This window comes from Spermophilus citellus, assembly GCF_964194105.1.
Source record: "Spermophilus citellus genome assembly, chromosome: 2".
Classification (NCBI taxonomy): Eukaryota; Metazoa; Chordata; class Mammalia; order Rodentia; family Sciuridae; genus Spermophilus; species Spermophilus citellus.
Genome location: NC_138183.1, coordinates 13778145 through 13796670, shown reverse-complemented (window position 1 = coordinate 13796670; position 18526 = coordinate 13778145). Strand labels below are relative to the sequence as shown.

At 51.2% G+C, this 18526-nt stretch overlaps 1 protein-coding gene across 3 annotated transcripts in view; it reads left to right on the top strand.

Annotated features, from left to right (window-relative positions):
- The first annotated feature begins 2166 nt into the window (after window positions 1–2166).
- GSN (gelsolin) overlaps window positions 2167–18526 on the top strand; it is a 41934-nt gene continuing 25574 nt past the window's right edge. The window contains exon 1 of one of the 3 annotated variants that reach the window (XM_081282470.1): window positions 2167–2239. Coding sequence is in view for 2 of the 3 variants with exons in the window: in XM_081282468.1 (XP_081138594.1) it covers window positions 17856–17999 (144 nt within the window). In the remaining variant the exon portion in view is untranslated. Of the gene's footprint in view, window positions 2240–17821; window positions 18000–18084; window positions 18124–18526 lie in introns of those variants that run through there. The other 2 variants (XM_081282468.1, XM_081282469.1) reach the window with 2 other exon arrangements.

The window sequence follows — 18526 nt, the reverse complement described above, 5'->3', positions numbered from 1 at the left end:
AATTATGTTAAGGGTCTTGCCCTTTGTCTGGGGGCCTTACAGGAGCCACGGCAGAGTCTGTGCAGAGAAGCAACTTGGTCTGGGCCTGCTTTGAAGAGGTTGCATTGTTGGGGAGATAGAGGAGGCAGGAGGACCAGTTGGGGTGACTGCAGCCATCCAAGTGAGAGGAGATGGTGCATGGACCAAGATGCTGGTGTCAGGGGTGAGGCGGAGGGGACAGTGAGAGCAGCAGGTGGAGGAGGGCGATCCCTGGGATCTGGCCTGGTCCCTTGTGTGTTTGATGGATGGTGGTGCTGTTTGCTGAGAGGGCGACTCTAGGGGAGAGGTGGCACAGAGCAGGTTGCCCGTGGGAGCATAGGCAGCACCTTGGGTGAGCATGAGCATGGGATTTGGGGTGTGTAGCAGAGAAGGGGGCTGGATTTGAAAAGTTCCATCTCACCCAGAGTTGACAGAGTGTGGAAGGTCATTCGTCTCTCTGCAGGAATGACCAAACCCAACTTTGCTTTAACCTATCCCTTGGAACCGGGAAGTTTCTCCAGGACTCTCTGAGAAAGGCCATTTAACTCCAGGTCCAGGGCCCAGATAAACATCTGATCTCTGGCCCCCTAGGTTTTGGGTACCTTGATTCCAGGTCCACTGCTGTCCACTTGTGTCATTAAAAATGCAGAGACTGTCAGCAATGCCTGGGCCATTTACATCAGCCTGAGAACAGGGTTTATTGTGTCCTAATCCCAGGCACTTGCAGAGCCCCCCTCATTGGGATCTTGGACTCTCCCTTTGGCTTGGAGAAGCTGGTTTGGGCAGAGAATTCTTCCAGTGTGAGCAGGATGGGCTTGCTCACCTGCTCCCCTTATGTAGATAGATGACTCTGGGTGCTAGGCATAATGGTGCACGCCTATAATCCCAGCAACTCTGGAGGCTGAGGCAGGAGGATTGTAAGTTCCAGGCCAGCCTGGGCAACTTAGTGAGACTCTGTCTCAAAATAAAAAAAAAAAAAAATTTGGAAAAGGATTGGGGACATAGCTCAGTGGTAGAGGCGCATGTCTGTGCGCGTGCACACACACACACACACACACACACACACACACACACATACACACACACGAGAACTCTGGGTAGTGAGGAAGGGCAAAACTCCAAGTTGTATCCCCTGGTCCTGCCGTGCACCAGGTCCTGTGCTGGGCTCAAGCCTCAGTGGTACAGCAGACAGAGCTCGTGGCCTGTGGGAGACGAAGACCATCACCAGATGGTGACGGTGCAGTCTTGCACAGTCGTGGAGCAGCAGAACAATAATAGAGCATTCTGTAGGTGGAAATGTCACGTGTAACAGATTGGGTCCCCAAACTGCTCACATCCAGGATGAAAAAGACACAATTCATAGGAAAAAGATTTAGGAATTAAATGACTAATAAGTAAAGAGTAAATATATGCAAAACCCTTGACTTTTTGTGTGTGTGTGTGTTGTTTAATCCTCAGGATGACTTCATGAGGTAGGTTTTAATATTATCCTGCTGGTGGGGCTCAGTGGTCGAGTACCCCTGAGTTCAATCCCCACTAATGTGTGTGTGTGTGTGTGTGTGTGTGTGTGTGTGTGTGTGTCTCAGAGAAGTGATGTGGCTTGCTTGGTTACACAGGTGAGGGGCCAGTTGGTGTAACTCTAGAGTTATACAGTCCTTAGGTTGGCTGAATCCAGACACACAATAGGGCTGCCTTAAATGCTCAAGGGATTTTAGGCTGGATGAATAGAAGCATGTATCTCAGGTGATGGAGGCGAGAGTCCTGTCCACCCTGCATGTCTGAATGTCTAATTCTAGGTCTTGTGCTGTCAGTAGGGATGGGGTTCATCTGGAGCATGTTGGGAAATGGAGTGAGGGAACTGGGTACCCTTGTGTTGGGAAGAGCTAATGGAAAGAGGATACGCAACTTGACTTGGGGGTCAAGAATCACTATTTTCAAGTGACCAAGGAGCCATTGGGAACCAGGGGGACGGAAGAGTTCTGGGTGACCCCAGAAGGTAGCACTGCGGCCAGGCCAGCAGATGCAAGTTATGAGGGGTTTTAGTGCTCCTAGGGACAATTCTTTTGTTGGCAGCCTTGACGGGAACTGAGTGCCCGGTGGCTGCTGGAGGTGAAGTGTGTGCTGAGGTTCTCGGCCCTTTGTTTTCAGGTGCTGCTGACTCCCCTGGTCCCGTGCTTCACTCTGCCCTCAGAGCAGCTCTTCTCCCTGCACGGCCTGGAAGGTAGGTGCAGCATGGCAGACGCCCATCGTCCTCCTGAGCCCAGCCCTGGCTGCCCAGGGGAGTCTGGAGGGACTCCAGGGGGAAGCAGCCTCTGGTGGCCATAGTGGATCCAAAGAGAGTCCCGGGTTTTCCTCCTAAGGCTCAGAGCACGCCTCTGGGTTACCTCCTTTGCTCCTCCTGGTCCTCGAGAGGAGGCCAGGTGACCCTGCAGGGAAGAGGCAAGGACCCGGCTGGGTGCCCCTAGGCCTGACTCCCCCCTGACTGTGCTGCTCCCTGGCAGCGTGAAGTGACTTTCCTTCTCAAGGCTCAGAGAGCTCTTCTGTGGAAGGTCCACTCCCTGTGAGGAAGAGGGACGGGAATTCTGCCCCGAGATTTTGGAGAGGCCTGGGGTGTGGCCCCAGGTCCCTGGCTGGTTGACCTTAGGAGCAGCACCTGAGAGTGAGTCAAGGGTGTGGATGAGTCATTCCCACAGGTGGCTGGCAGGGTGGGGCCACCTGACTATCAGATTCCCAGGTGAGCTGAGATGGGTGGGGCGCAGAGGTGAGGGCGGAGTCCCGGGCTGGATGCCAGGAGTGCGGGTTCCCTTCCCAGCGTGGGCCTCAGTTTCTCTGCCCACGAGTTGAGCACCTCTGTCCCCCCTCCCCACCACCTATCAAGATTGTCCTGAGGACAAAATAAGCTCCAAGATGCCAGAGGGCTTTGCAAGGTGTGAAACAGGAAGCAACACTTCCGGGGCCACAACCTTCTGCTTCTGACAACGGAAGAGAAGGAATTCTGATTAGCAGTTGTGGGGAGCGCCTGGAGTACCTGCCAGATCATGCTGTCACTCTCGGTGGCCAGAAGGAGGAAGGGATGAGTGCAGATGGCTTGCCGGTCCCTGCAGCCACTGTCTTTCTCTCCCAGAGCCTAGGTCCCCAGCCCTTTTTATGTTTAATTTAGAAACAGGATCTCACTGAATTACTTAGTGCCTTGCCAAGTTCCTGAGGCTGGCTTTGAACCTGCGATCCTCCTGCCTCAGCCTCCCAAGCTGCTGGAAGGTCGCATGCGTCCCCACGCTGGGATGAAAATGCCTTTTGATGGTCTCCAGGGTTCTTTGACCTCAAAGCCAGGGATTCCTAGAAGGACCCGTGGGCCCAGAAGGGGGCCTTGTCCTACTTCAGGTGCCCAAGGACCATGTCTCAGTTCTGATGCTCCTGCTTTGTCGCCCCCCAAAGCTGAACTGCCTCAAAGTTGTCTGCTGATAAAGAGCGTTCTAGTCTGCTCATGCTTTTGGTAATGATGTCTTCTGCCTGCCCCAGAAGGCCCAGCCTGTCACCTGAGAGCTTTGCCTGTTTACCCTGTCAGTCCTCTGTCCCCTGCAGTGTACCCACCTCACAGTCTCCAGGAATGTTGGTTCAATTGAGGAGACCCCAGTGACCTGCTGGTCAAACCCTTTTCTGCCTCTCTGGCGCATGGATAATTCCTCCTTCTAGAACTCCTTCCTCTTTGCTCCTGGGATGCTGTGCTATTATTTTTTCCCCCAATTTCTCTGATCTTAGTTGGGGTCCTGTTTTACTGTCTCAGATGTTCCCCAGGATTCTGACCACTTCTTGTCTCGAGTTGCATAAGTAGGTCCATTCATGCATTCATTCACTTATTTATTTATTTCTGAACCTGACAGATATTTAGGGCCTTAGCTGGGTGTTGATACCACAGATTCGTTCTCTCTTCAGCTATGAAGGAAATGATGGGGGAAAGGGTGGGGTCTTGTCTTGGTGGGTCAGGAAGCCTCCCGTGGGCCCCTGAGGAGGGAGCAGGAGGCGGTGGGGTGAGCATGGATGATGGAAGGATCCCCCTGGTAGAGCAAATGGCTGGGGAGGCTCAGAGCAGAGACAGGAGGGAGCCTGGGAATGCTCAGGAACTAAAAGAAGGGAGGGAGGTCCGCCAGGGAAGGGGCCATGGTGGAAGAGGAGTCAAGGGACCTGGAACAACCACGTCATGTGGGCCCTGGAGTCTGGGTTTAATGCTAGGCACCAGCGAACCGCTGGAAGTTTTTAAGGGAGGCAGTGACTTGCTGGAATCTCATTAGTAGAACCCCTGAAAGAGACACTAGGAGGACCCTCCGAAGCCCTGGGGGTGTAATTTTGGGTTCTTCCACACTGGGGTGTCCTGATGCTACACCATGATATGAGGCTTGGCCTTGGGCAGTCCTGGGAGTGAGCACTTTTCCAGGATTGTCTTGGCTCTTCTGTTTTTTTCACACAGAGGCCAAACTTCACCGACTTGGACGGGAAGCTGAGTCACCATTCCCTTGCCCTGGAGAGCCACTCTCGTCCCAGGGGGAGACAGTGGTGGCTAATGCCCGGAGTGCATTTCAGCTGCCAAGGGGCCCAGGGAACCAGCAAGGGCTTCTCTTCCTCTTGAAATAAGGAATGGGCTAAAGAGGGGAGTTGGGCACTCTGGGAAGAGGGTTGTGTTTGCCACCTGGAGGAGCCCTGTGCTTGGGGACTAGTGACCAGCATTTGGGGGTTGAGGTGGGAAGTGGCAAAAGGGGACATGGAAAGCAGGATTGGGAGAGGCCTTGGATGTTTAGCTCTGACCCTCAGGGCACCAGGGATCAGTGGATTTCAGAGCAGTCAATCACAGCAGGCGGAGGGGAGGGTGGATCGGTGAGGGCGGTGCGGGAAGCCGGTTGGCAAGAACAGTGTCACTGGGGGAACGTTGTCACCCGCCTTCACTACACACACAGAAAGATCCTCCATTCCCTTTTCTGTTCCTTGCCTTTGATGGGTTTTGCCCCCATTGTCCTGCCTGAGCTGCCCAGAGCTAGGCCACTGCAGCTGGGCTCAGGGGCAAACAGGTCTGTGCATGACCAGGGCTTGCTATGTGTCCCTTAACACTTTCTGAGTTCCTCTCAGACTCAATTTCCTCATCCGTTCAATGGGGCAATGAGGTCGTTGAGATCTAAGTGATGGGGAAAGGGGGGTCCTTCGCAGTGCTCGGTGTATGGGATGGCATCTTCATCTTATGGCTGAGGAATCTGGGGTCCAGAGAGGGACAGTGGCACATCCAAGGTCACTTCCGTGGAGGCCTCAAATCTGATCATTTATTGCAATTCCAATTTTTCAAATGGTGATCATTTAAATATTCCCAGGTCAACTAGGGGAGAAAATAAAACAGGCATCTGAGGGGCAGGGGTTGTCCCCAAACAGTTCCAGAGAGTATCCTGGATAGAAGGACCGGAGGGCATTACATCCAGCCTCCCACGTTCACCTGTGGGGACGCCAAGGCCCAGGGAGAGGTAGTGACTGGCAGCCAGGGTGGGGGTCGGGGAAGGCGGAGGCCGAGGCAGAGCACAGTGGTGTATAGTAGGCAGTGGGGCTCTTCGCACTGCCTCAGGCTTAAGAAAGTGAATTGCAGCGTGAACAATGGTTTCCCGAGGAAGTTTTGGTTTTTCACTGTGTGGAGGAGAAAGGCTGTTTTGGGAACTGCATGCCCGTGAGGTCTGTGGAGTCCGGCTTGGCACAGCTATTTCCGACTAAGCCCTGGGATCCTATTTATAGTCCAGTGTGAATAAGTTGGCCCTGTCAGAAGGCCGGCTTCCCTCTGCCCAGCCCTGCCATGACTGAGAGGAAACCCTCAGGGACAATTGTGACCCATGGGTAAGTAGCAAGTGATCTGAAGTGCTCAGAGGAGGGGCTCCTGGGAGCCTGCGGGGAGCCACACTCTTGATTTCTGGTTCAGCCACCAGCAAGGATGAAACCTGTTCCCATCCTGTTCTCGCTCTGCTTTCAAAGTCCCCACCGTCTCACACCTAAAGCCCGACTGTAGCAGCCAGGCCCTCGAGCCCCCTGGCTCCAGCTACACCTCCACACTGAGCATGCCCTGTGCGGGCCACACCGCCAGGCCTTTGCTTCTGCTGTTCCTCCCACCTGGCTGGCTGGGTCCCCTGGCGGTGCATCCTTCAAGGCTCTACTTAAGTGTTTCCTTTTCGTGGCTCCATCTGGTGTGGGTTCCCTTTTTTGTGCTCCTGCTGCCCACAGCCACTTGAGTGGCTCCCTGTCTTCCTGTGTGTGCTCCCCAGGGGGCCTGGGAGTCCTGAGATGAGGCCTGACACTGAGGAAGAAAGAAAGGAGGAACACCTTTGTGACTGAGCACCTGTCATGGCTGCTCACTTTGTGTATCTGATGGCACCTGATCTGCATGCCCTTCCGTACGAGGCACTTTTTACAGGTGTGCAGGAGAAAGAGTCAGGCTCAGAGTCAGATGTTCCTGGATGCAAGCTGTGCTCTGCACTTTTTTGTTGCCTTTGGCTGAACTTCTTTGAGCCTCAGTTTTCCTATCTATAAAATGGGATGATGTCACCATGGGTTTGGGGGAGGGTTCAGCTTGACCAATGCAAATGAATTATTATGGAGGTGTCTGGTCCATAATGAACTTCTGTGTGAGGTAGGAGATCTTATTTCTAGGTGGGGAAACAGGCTCTAAGTTGGGGAGCTCTTTATCCAGGGCCCCACATGGGTTAGTGGCCAAGAGGAGAGATCAGGTCTGGGAAGTCTGGGCCTCCTATTCCACCCTGTGTTCTCTCTCCCCGCCTTTCTTGGCCCCTTGGGCCTACTCTGTTCCCCAGATCAGGGAAGCTTTGTTTGGGATTGTTTTTCCTAAGAACTTTCCTCTGTGGTGCCACAAGATGACTCAGAGCCCTGAGTCACTGGAGGATGAGGGCAGGGGGAGGCGTGGGAGGGAGGTGGAGGGAAAGGAGAGATGGGAAAAGGAAGGGGCCCCAGTTCTAGTTCTGGCTCTCTCTTTGCCTGATTATGTGAGCCTGCTGAGTTCCCTCTCTCCTGGCCTTGGTTTCCCCAAGTATGCGAAACCTCAGATTCGGGGACCCAGCCCAGATCTACAGACCCAGAGGCTAGGGATGGGCCAGGGCATCTGTAGTCTTCCTGAGCTCCCTAGGGATTCCCCTGGTCTGCAGAGGTGTTGGACATCCACTGGCTGGTGTAATGCTGCAGGGTGCTCTCAGCTGTGCCTCCAAGTGGTAGCTCACGGGATGCTTACTTCTCTTGCCAAGGGCTGGGGCACAATGGTACACCAGAAGGCCAGTGGCTTTTATTTTTCCTTTTTAAAAAAAAAAAAAAAAAAACCAGCATTCTTGATATATACTTTACCTAATTTATTGAAGTAAATTTACATACATGTAATCCACCCATTTTCATGAATTCAATGATTTTGAGTACATTGACAGAGTTATGCAACCATCTTCATATCAAGTTTAAGAACATTTTCATTATCCCCAAAATACTCTTCGTGCCTGTCTGCAGTCCGCCCCACCCAGCCCTGGGCTGACCACTAATCTGCTTTCTGTCTCTTTGAATGCCCAGCCCCCTTGTCCTCTCCCAGTGTCACCCTTTCTGGTTCTTTGACTTTGTGCAAAGTTTTGCTCTGCTCTGAACCTTGGATTTCTCCTCATCGAGAGAGGGGATAATCACACCCTCTTTGCAGGAGATTGCTTGAATGTCACCAATGTGCACAGAGTGTCTCAGGCTCAGTAAGAACTGGGCACGTGGGAGCCTGGTGCTCAGCACACAGGACATCTGTTAACAGTCCGAGCCCACATTTTAAAGTACTAACTTTGTGTCAGGCCCTGGGCTAAGCACCTTAAATGCATTATCTATTTTAATCCTTGGGACAATCTTATTAGATGAGTGTTCATATCATTTCCATTTTGTAGCTGAAGAAACTGAGGCACTGAGGAATAGCTTTTGCAAAGTCAGGTTGGTGATGACAGCTGGGAATCCCCCTGTCCCAGAGTCTGTCCTACTTAATTGCTACACTGCTTACCTGCCCTTCTCCTCCAACTTTGAATGTGAACCATGGAGCAAGGACCTCAATGCATAGATTCAGGACAAAATTGATGACATATACTCCAAGGGATAGGATCTGGATGTGGGCATGGGATTGGAAAGATGGTACAAGTGCAGGGTATGTCATACAACAGACATGACGTGGTGCATGAAACATGATTGGGGCTTACATACTGTGGGCTGCAGCCTCCAGGTAGATACCCAGGATGATGATGTGTGGGGGACACAGACCTAGTGTGTGGCACAGTCACATGGAATATGTGACGCTGGGCCCAGTACAATGTATATGATACAGAGAAGGGGTCACAAGAGTATAGGACTTGAGATAGGGCAACCACGCAGGCTCCAAGGCAACGGTGGGACCCTTTTTCATCTGGGATCCTCCATCTTGTCAGTTCCTGGGGCCCCTGAGGGTGGTGGCAGGAGCCAATTTTCTCCTCCTCACAAAGGCCTGCCTGTTTTCTTCCCTTCTCCCCCCACCCTTCTTTGGATGCCAAAGAGTGGGAGTGTCCCAGAGGAGTGGTGGGACCAGAGTACCCACTAGCTCAGAGAGAGGTCAGGGAGTGGGGCCAAGTCCACACTCAAGAGGGGCCTGCCAGGCCCCCAGATCCCCTCTCAGAGCCTGCCAGCCAGCATTGGCTGAGCTGGGTGTTGGAGCCGGTAATTTTCCTCTAAGCCCTGCTCCCCTCCTAGCTGCCCCTGCTGGCTCACAACTTGTCTGCATTCCAGAGCTTAGGGGAGAGCGTGCTGTTGAGATCCAGGAAGCAAATGGCTAACAGCTGCTGTGGAAGTGGTAGCAGTGCAGGGGAGGAGGCTGTTGTTTTAAAACAATTTATTTTAGTTGAGATGAACACAATAATTTATTTTATTTATTTATTTTTATATGCAGTGCCGAGGATCGAACCCAGGGCCTCACACATGCTAGGCAAGCTCACTACTGCTGAGCCACAGTCCCAGCCCAAGGCACACATTTCTTGATTCCTCCTAGCACCTGGAACTCAGGACCAAAATGAGTCTTATCTGCACAAGAGCCCCACTAGCCTGAGAAGACTGAGGCTCAGAGAGGCAAAGAGCTTGTCTAAGCTCATGCAGAGAGGCAGAGCCATGGCTAGCCCCCAGGGCGCCTGCAGGCAGGAAGCTGAGGTCATACAGAGACCAGGTTAGATGGCACAGAGGTTGTTGGTGGTTTGTCAGTGGGCAATGAAGTTTTAAGGGCACGTGGGCACCAGATCATAAAGGGCCAAGCTTAGGAGTCCTGACTCCTCCTCTTGAGCAGGGAATAACACAACTTGTAGGGACAAGGGGCTGAGTGGGGAGAGAACTCAGGCCAGTGAGGAAGCTGGTACAGTGATCTCAGGACACTGAGCTTGTATAGTGGCTAGTGTGGGAGTCTAGGGGCTGGGTGTCAGGGAGGGACAGAGAGTGCAGTTGAGTATCTCTGCTGTCGTCTCAGCTCTATATACTGTCCTCATGGGATGATCCTGGTTGGGATCTGCTTCCAAGTGTCCCAGAGCATTTTAGAAGCCTACAGAAGGAGAGGGTCAGGCATCTGTGGAATGATAGATGATTGGCAGGTACCTGATTGGAGGTGAGGCCCCAGAGCACCTGGGAGAGAAGGCAACACACATTCCTGGAGCCTTTCTTTCTGTCTGTGTAGTGTTTTGAGAGGAGGGACATCGTTCCAGTGTTGTGCCTCAGTTTAAGTTAAAAGTTTGAAAAATACTTTTATAAACCTATTAGAATTAAAAGGATTAGTAACAATAACAATATCTTTGAGTGTTTGATATTGTAGCTCAAAGTTTGAGATAAATTTCAGTCTCTAATGATGCTACAGTGTTTGGATGCTGCAGTATTTTTCTTTAAAAATAAATTTTACTGTGTATATTTAAAAAATATAACACAATGGTATATGATGTATGTAAGTAGTGAAGCAAATGCACAATCTATCGCTTCACATCTATACCCATTATTTGTATCCATTTTGTGATGAGGACAGCTAAAATCTCACTTAGCCAGGATCCCAAATACAGTTCAATTTGATTGCTGTGCTTAGCTCCTACACTTCTTTATCCCACACATCTGCTACTTTGTATCCTTTGGGCTTCCTTGTCTCATTGGAGTTTTTCTGTAACCAATTTTTACTGGTATTAAGGACCAGTAAACCTGTTAGATGATCTGACCAGTCCGTGTTGTGTGTGTGTGTGTGTGTGTGTGTGTGTGTGTGTGTGTGGTGCTGGGGATTGAACCCAGGGCCTTGTGCATGCAAGGCAAGCACTCTACCAACTAAACTATATCACCAGCTCTGTCTGACCAGGCTTTACCTGAGGACACTAAAAGCTCAGAGAGGTTGAGTGCCTTGCCCAGCTAGTGGTTGTCAGGGCTGGGATCCTCGGGTGGAGCAGAAAGGCTAAGTTCAGAGAGGAGGGGTGTCATAAGGAGACACAGGAAGGGTGAGGGGAATGAGTGGCAAGGCTGCCTCTCCTGAAATGATTTTCCAACCCTGGTACCAGCCCAACCCCAGTTCTCCAGTCCTGGGTTGGAACGTCCCAGCCCTCCTCTGCTTTAGAGGCAGACTCAGGTGGTCCAGGATAGGTGTGGAGACAATAGAGCTGAGGCTTGCAGGGTCTGGATAGGTGCAGGGTGGTCATCTTTGGATGTCAGGGTTACCGAGCACTTACTGAATGCCAAGCACAATGTCAGTGGCTCCTTCCATCCTACCAGACACCGCACAGGCTAGGAATCATTATGCCTTTTACACAAGTGTTGCAGAAGGAGCCTCTTGCCTGCGTCCCCTGGTGGTAGATTTGGGCTCTTTTCAAGTTCATCCCTGGACATGGCTTGGTATTCCCTTGGTGGGAAGATCATTCAGCCTTCACGCTCTTGGTCATTCTCGTGTCTCCACCTCACGGAGACTCAGCATGTGCTCCTGGATTCTGGTCTCCCGCCTTTCCCCTCCATTTACCAGCTTTTGTTCTTCTCAGGGAGTTCTGCTTGCAGGTACAAAGTGACACCCAAACAGTGGGCTTGACCTTCCTCCCAGAGCCAAGCACTAAGGGAATCTGAGCTGTTCGGGGCCCAAGGACAGAGAAGGGCTTCATCTGGAGCCCATGACAGGAGGACGTGGCACCATCACATGATGGCAGGCACCCTTGTTTCCATCAGCATGGCGACTGGCCCTGGTGGATCATAGTGAAGGATGAACTTGATCCCCAGACAGGCAGGAGGGGACTGAGGGCAGGGGGCTTCATGTACAATATTATTGGCTTTTTGCTTTTTCTCTCAACATCCTTGAATCTCAGGGTCCCAAGGTCCTTAGAGATGGTCTGGTTTGCTTGTCACTTGAGTCCTCTTGGCTGGGTCACCATTTAGCATCTCATTACTTAGCATCTCATACACACACCATAAAATTGATCACCTTAATCACTTTAAAGCAAATGGTTTGGTGGTATTGAAGACATTGATCATGTGTAACCATCACCCCCATCCGTCTTCAGAACTCTTCCTCTTGTGGAACTGAAACTCTGTCCCGCTCCTGCAGCCTCTGACAGCCATCAGTCTACTTTCTGCCCCTGAATTTTGGCTACTCTGAGTTCCTCATATAAGCATTTGTCTTCTTGTGAATGGCTTTTGTCATTTAACATAATGTCCTCAAGGTTTTTTCACTGGGCAGAATTCCCTTCCGTGTTAAGGCTGAGTGACATTCTGTGGTAGAGAGGTGTATTTTGCTTATTTATTCATTCACCCACGTACACTTGGCTTGCTTCCATGTTTGAGCTCTTGTGAATGATCCTGCTATAAACACAGATATGCAGGTCTCTTTGAGACCTTGCTGTTGGAAATCAGCATCTTTGAACATCTATTTTATGAAAGGCATGGTCCTAGGCTCTTTCACATTTATGGTCTCATTTTGTCCTCCCAACTATCATTCAAAAAAGGCATTTTTTTTACTCATATTTTATACATAAGGAAATCGAGTTTCAGAGAGATAGAAACTCACCCAAGTGCACTGCCTAACAATAATAGCAGCTTTCTTTACATAAGCTTAATCTGCAGCAAGCCCTGTGCTAAGCCCCAAACATATTTTACCTTATTAAGTTCTCACAATAATCCTAGGAAGAAGGCATTTGCAGATGAGGAAATCGAAGGTCAGAGAACCAAAGTGACTTATCAAAGCCACTCAGTTGCTCAGAGCCACTCTGGTAGACCAGAACTTAAACCCAGGTGTTTCTGGGTTAGCATAATCACAAACACAAGGCTACTCCCTTTGTTTTTCTCCCTCTTTGAAAGTCCTTTCCCTATGTAGCTGCCTCCCCTGGCTTCTCCTGCTCCTTCTGGCTCTGGTGGGGCACCATGGACCCTGCCTTCTCCAGCAGATTTGAGGACAGGTTGTCTCCTCCACCCCCTGTCTTCTGCTGGTTCTGCACTCACACTATCCGCCTCTGGACCTCTCTGTCCTGCTGCTGGTATTTGTGCCAGTGGTGGTGGACTAGGACACAGTTATATATATAGTTTCTCTCTATATAGCTGTTGATGGATCTTTATTTTATTCATTTATTTATATGTGGCGCTGTGAATTAAACCCAGGGCCTCACACATGCTGGGCAAGTGCTCTACCACTGAGCCACCACCCCAGCCCCTAGGACACAGTTGTTTGCAGCCATTTGTAGCCCCTGCTGCTGGCCTGACAAGTCTCCCAGGGTCAGCTCCTCCCCCAGAGCAGGGGAGATTGATTGCCAAAATGGGTCCTGGCAAAAAAGAGGGCCAGGCTCATACCCATGGCCAAATCTGACTGCTTACAGGGCACAAGGTTAGGAAGTGTCTGGGTCAGGCCCTTTCCAAATGTCCTGTCCTGGCTCTCAGCACTAGGTGGGGTTGGATCCGGAAGCTGGGAAAGGGCCAGAGGCTTCAGTCCCTGGGATAGTTGCCCTCCCGGAGGAGGCTTCAGCCCAGCCCACTGGCCATCTTCCCAATATCTGTCCACACCCAGAACAGCTTGGCCAAGGCAGACACCCAGCTGGCCTGTTAGGGAGCCCTGTCACATGCAGGCCAGGCTTTGGCTCTGACCTGGTTGTCAGAGAGACCTGAGTTCTAAATTTCTGCCAGGCTCTTGCTTTCTGGCTCTGAGACATCATCCTCTTGTTCTTGGTATGATTGTCCACAAAGACAGGAAGGACCTATGACCATATTTGCTAAGAAGCCCTGCTCAGTGCTGTGCCCTCCAGCAGGCTGTGCCCATTCCCCAGACAGCCCTGTAGCTTGAGGCACTATCCCTATTTACAGATGAGTGACCTGAGGCTCACAGAGAGAAAGAGCTTGCTCCAGGTCACACAGCCCAGACCTCAGCCTAAGTCCTGCTGTGGAATCTGTAACCTTTCTCTTCCCCCAGTCTGCTGCTCTCCTCAGTGCACATGGGCTGAACTCAGGCCTCTGGGAGAACTCCTGCTGTGTGTCAGGCCTTGGGCACTCTCCTTGCTGCACGGGCTCAGTACCATTCTCCCCATTTTATAGTTGGGGAAACTGAGGCCTCAACTACAGGGGGCCTAGTCTGCTAGATTCTAAAACCTGTGTTCTTTCAAGTCCACAGGGCTCGCCAGAATTTGTTGAGGCCCTGTCCAGTTTCACCGGGTTTCATAACTGGCTTCTCTGTTTACTGACCAATGTCCTTGTTAGCAAGATCCCAGGCCAGAGGAGTGGGTGCACCCAGAAGGTCCAGAAAGATGAGCCAAAAGCAAATGAGCTCCAAGAGAGGGCTTCCCATGAATGGCTGTGTGCCTGGGAATCGAGAACAACCACGTTTGGGGTGAAGAGAAAAGAACAGGGTGGTGTCTTCCAGGCTTGGCCAAGGCCTTTTGTGCATTGTGGCCAGGGGTGGAGGTGAGGGTGAGGCACCTCCTCTAGTATCTGGGAGCTGTCCTGAGAGGCCCACAGAGACACAGAGAGTGGCCTGAGGGTGTAGAGGGAAGAAGGGCCTGGAGCTGGTTGTGGGGGTCCTGGGTCCAGCTGTGGGGAAGGAAGGCCTGCCAGAGGAACATGGCTATACCACTCCATGCTATAGCAAAGCCACCTGCTATTTGTGTGGCACTGAGGAGGACCCAGGAACAGCCAAAATCAGAGGTCAGGGGATCTCCAAGCAGAGAGCAGGGACTAGGCCTGGGGATCTTTCTGGGTATGCTTTTGTCCCAGGTACTGAAACTGTGACAGGAGAGCTAGAGGGCTTTCTTGGTGCCTCCTGTCCTGGTCTGGGAGGTGTGGCAGAGGCAGTGGCCCTACATGCTCTTGGTTGCCAGCTTGAATTGGGGTAGACTTGGGTTTGACTTGTTTAGCAACTGCAACCCTTTCTGCATAGAGCCCTGCCGCTCCCTGCTCGGGTCAGGTGGTTCCAGGGAATTCCTGCTTCATCCCCCAAGACAGAGCTGGGCTCTGGAGCAAGTCAGACATGTGTGTGAATCTCAGCAATGCTTCCTTCCAGCAGAGTGATTCTGGACAAGTGACTATCCTTCCCTGAGTCTCAGTTGCCCCAGCTAGGCCCAGAGGTAAAACAGTGTGCTGTTTGTTATGAATGCCTCCTCCCTCAAATCAGGGGCTCTAGACTGTCTGATTCAGAAGACCTGTAGAGGCAACCTGGCCCAGTGTCCCCATCTTAAAGATGGGGGTAAGAGAGGCTCAGAGACATGCAGGCTCTGGGTATGACTGCACAGCCAGTACCTGGGAATGAATGTTGTGGCTAGAAAAGAGGTGTAGAGTGGGGACATTGGACCTACCCTGTCTTTGCTTATGGAGATGCTGAGGCCCAGAGAGGACTTGTCCAAAGTCACCTGGAAGTCAGTGGCAGAGCTAGCCCTAACAAACTCCATGAATTCAGGCAGGAAGCAGAGTAAGACAGTGTTGCCCCAGCAAAGCCACCACTTCTCCATGCCCAATAGTGAGGGTTTCCGGGCTCTGGGATCCCAGGGAGCAGGGACAGGGGCTTGGTGTCCAGCTATCTAGGACTTAGAGCCGGACCCCACAGCTACATGGCAGGCAAAGTATAGGGCCTTTGTGATCATTAACTTGGGGCAAGTGACCCTGGGTTGGTGGTCCATGACCCCTGGGATCTAGGCCAAGCCACAGCAGCTCTCTGTTAATCACCAACTGGGCAGGTCCAGGCCACACTGCTCCAGAGGGGGTTACTCAACTGGGCCAGCTGCTGGCTTGGGTTCACTCTGGGGGCTGGGAAAACAAGGACATTTTTCTTTCCTGTTTGTTTGGATTTTCCAAATTGTCTAATGAGCAAGTATTGCTTTAAATATATTTTAAAAGGTATTGTTCTTCATACACTAAAAAACAAACAAACAGACAAACAAACCCATATTGGATATATATACTTGTAACATTTCAAACCCCCCAGCATTGCTTTTACAATTTTTTCAGTAAGTATCTTGAGGTAAAATTCATATATATAACAGTTCACTCACTGTGCGCATAGAGATTTTTAGTTTAATCAGTTGTGGACTCATCACCGTAATTCAGTATTAGAACATTTTCATCACCCTAAAGAGTTCCATTTGCCAACTGTAGAGGATCTGGGCACTTGCTGCAGCTGCAGGCAGCCCTGGCAATGTCCAAGAAGGAAATATCCCCTTCATTCCTTACAAGCAAACTGCCTTGACAGGTTAGCGTTTACTGGTTTCTTAATGGTGCATGAAAGACAGAAAGGAAGGAAGGAGGGAAGAAAGAAAGAAAGGAAACAGTTGAACAATAACAACAAAAAGCTCACAAGGAGGAGAGGAGCACACTCTAGTCATTGTTAGACAGTTTGCTTTTTGCACCTGGAGATCTCTCTGCTTATTGAGTGCCTACTATGTGCCAGGCACAATTTGATCTAGTTCATTCTTTTTTCTGCATAGTGGTCCATTGTACAGCAGCTCCATCATTTATTTAACCAGGACATTTGGGTCTTTTCCAGTTTTCTTCAGACAATGCTTCATTGAACATCCTCGCACATGTTTTGCTATTTGTAGTTCTGTAGGAAATGTTGAATTGTGCATTTTGAATTTGTATAATTAAATTGTTATCCAGAGAGATGAAACTTGTTTACACTTCCATCAAGTACCTGTGAGCAGTGGGGTTTCTGATGCTCCTACAGATGGCTTGGAAGAGGGAAGAACTCTGTGAATTTAGGCCAGGGCAGCCCACTTCAGGCTCTGCAGGCCTAGGGGTAAGCTTACTAGGTCTTGGAGTTCTGAGAACTCAGGTGTCCCTCTGGGGCCGATACCCTAGATACAATGGAGACTCTTCAGTGTGGCCTCTGGGCACCTGCCACCCCTTCTGGCCTCATTTCCTCTTGTTCCCTGTGTTTCAGACTGGACCCTTGTCTTCACCAGAGGTGGCCCATATTTGCCTGCCCTTTGTGCATGCTATTCTCTCTCTGGAATGCCTTTTCTTTTCCATCTTCACCCTCCCTGATATTCCGGCCCCTTCTCCAGGAAGCCTCCTTATAACCCCTCTAGTCTCAGTTGCCTTCTGAGTTCCCTTAGCCTTTGATCTGATCTCTCCCCTACTCCCTTTTAAGAAGGAGGAAATTGTAGGCTGGAGAAGGCAAACTTCAACCTGATTAGATAGAAGTTATCTAAGAGCTGACTATAGCTACGGGGACAGGCAGGGACACTCCCATTTACCCATGTGCAGGCCAGTCTGTTTCCAAATGATTTACTCCTCAGCAACTTCTGTACCCATGCAAATGTAAGATTTAGGCATCAAAGAAAGAAAGTAACTTACAAGAATCAAACCCAGATCTCCCGTGTCCCAGTTACAAGCCTGGGACTGGGAGAAGGCTCAGATCCTGTCTTCCCCAGGACAAATGGATAGGAAATGTCCAAAATGGATGAGAAACTTCAAGAAGCAACAAGGGCCTGTATTTTTGGAAACATGAAGGCAAATCCCTGAGACACCAGCTAATGGAGGTAGATAGAAATGATTGTACCCAGGAAGAGGTAAATAGAGTCAAAAGAGAACAACCTTGCACAACTATGTGACTAGGTTTTGATCAAAATGAAACCTTTGAGAAGCAAAGTGTTTTTAAAAGATGAGGGGAACCGCTGCTTTGAGTAAAGTAGAACCAGCAAGCCCAGAAGTTGGGAGATTTACAGGCAGGTGTCTAAGTCTGGCGTGCTTCACCTACCCCTCAGTGGTGGCATGCATGCTGCTGAGCTGGGGGTTCTGATCCTGACAGTAGCATTTGTTAGCGGTGTGCAGGTTGTTTAATCACTCTGCACTCAGTTTCTCCCTCCCTAAAATGGGCTGTCTTTGGTACCCATTCTGATGCACCAGTGGAAAGTTTGCAATGTTCCTGTTGTTGGCATTATTATTATTATTATTATTATCATCATCATCATCATCATCATCATCACTGGAGATAGGAACAAAGAGGCTTGTAGAGATTGCACAAGAAGATGAGACTGAGATGGGCTCTCCGCGGTTCTTTGACGCGCCCATTTAGCTCGCATTGAGTTGGCACCCGCTGTATGGCAGGCCCTGTGCTGGGTCTTCTTGGGGGAGCAGATGTTCAGGGCCGGCCGCGCCCAGTGGGGTTGGTCCGGGTGGGAACCCAGATGTCTCCGAGATCCGGGACAGATCCCCGCCTCTCCCGCGGGCCCGCAGGGGCGCAGCCCTGCCCTGAGCCCTCCCTGAGGGGCGGTCTCCTGCTTGGGCGGGATGGGCGATCGGCTACTTAAGGTCTGCGTCCCGGGGCCAGGCTGCCGACTGGGTGTTCTGCCGCCGCCGTCGCCGCCATGGCTCCGCACCGCTCCGCGCCAGCCCTGCTCCGCGCGCTGCTCTTGGCGCTGTGCGCACTGTCACCGCGGGTCCGCGCGGCCACCGCGTCTCGGGGGGAGGCCCAGGCGCAGGCGCCCCAGGGGCGGGCGTCCCAGGCACGGGTGAGTGCCCAGGGGGGCCCCCCGGGGCTCCCGGAGTAACTCTCTATTGTAAGTTCTTGCAGATACAGCGCTAGGAAAAGGGGAGTAATTCAGGTCTAGAATGGAAAAACTGTTTTGTTGCTTTGTAAGTATCTCTTGCTGCTTCCAGGGCTCTCGTGGGTGAGGGTGGGCGCCTCGGGGCCCTGGCTGTTTCCCTCCCTACAGGCTAACCCTCCCCTTGGCCGGAGCTCTTTTCCTTCGTCGCCTTCTGATTTCTTACCCATCGCTGCCGCCTGATTTCTCTTTTTCGTGTCTAATTTCTCCTCCTGTCTGCCTGACTTCTCTCCTTGCCTCATTTGATTTCTTCTAACATTTCTGACTCCTCCCCATTAGATGTCCCTCTCGGGCTCCAGTTTTCTCCTAGTGTGATCTCACCTCGAACTGCTTATCGTCATTCCTATTATTCATTTTCCCCTTTCTGCTGTCTCCTCTGCCCCGATTTCTCCTCCTCTCCTTTGATTTTGTGTTTTTCCACCACTCGCCCTTCT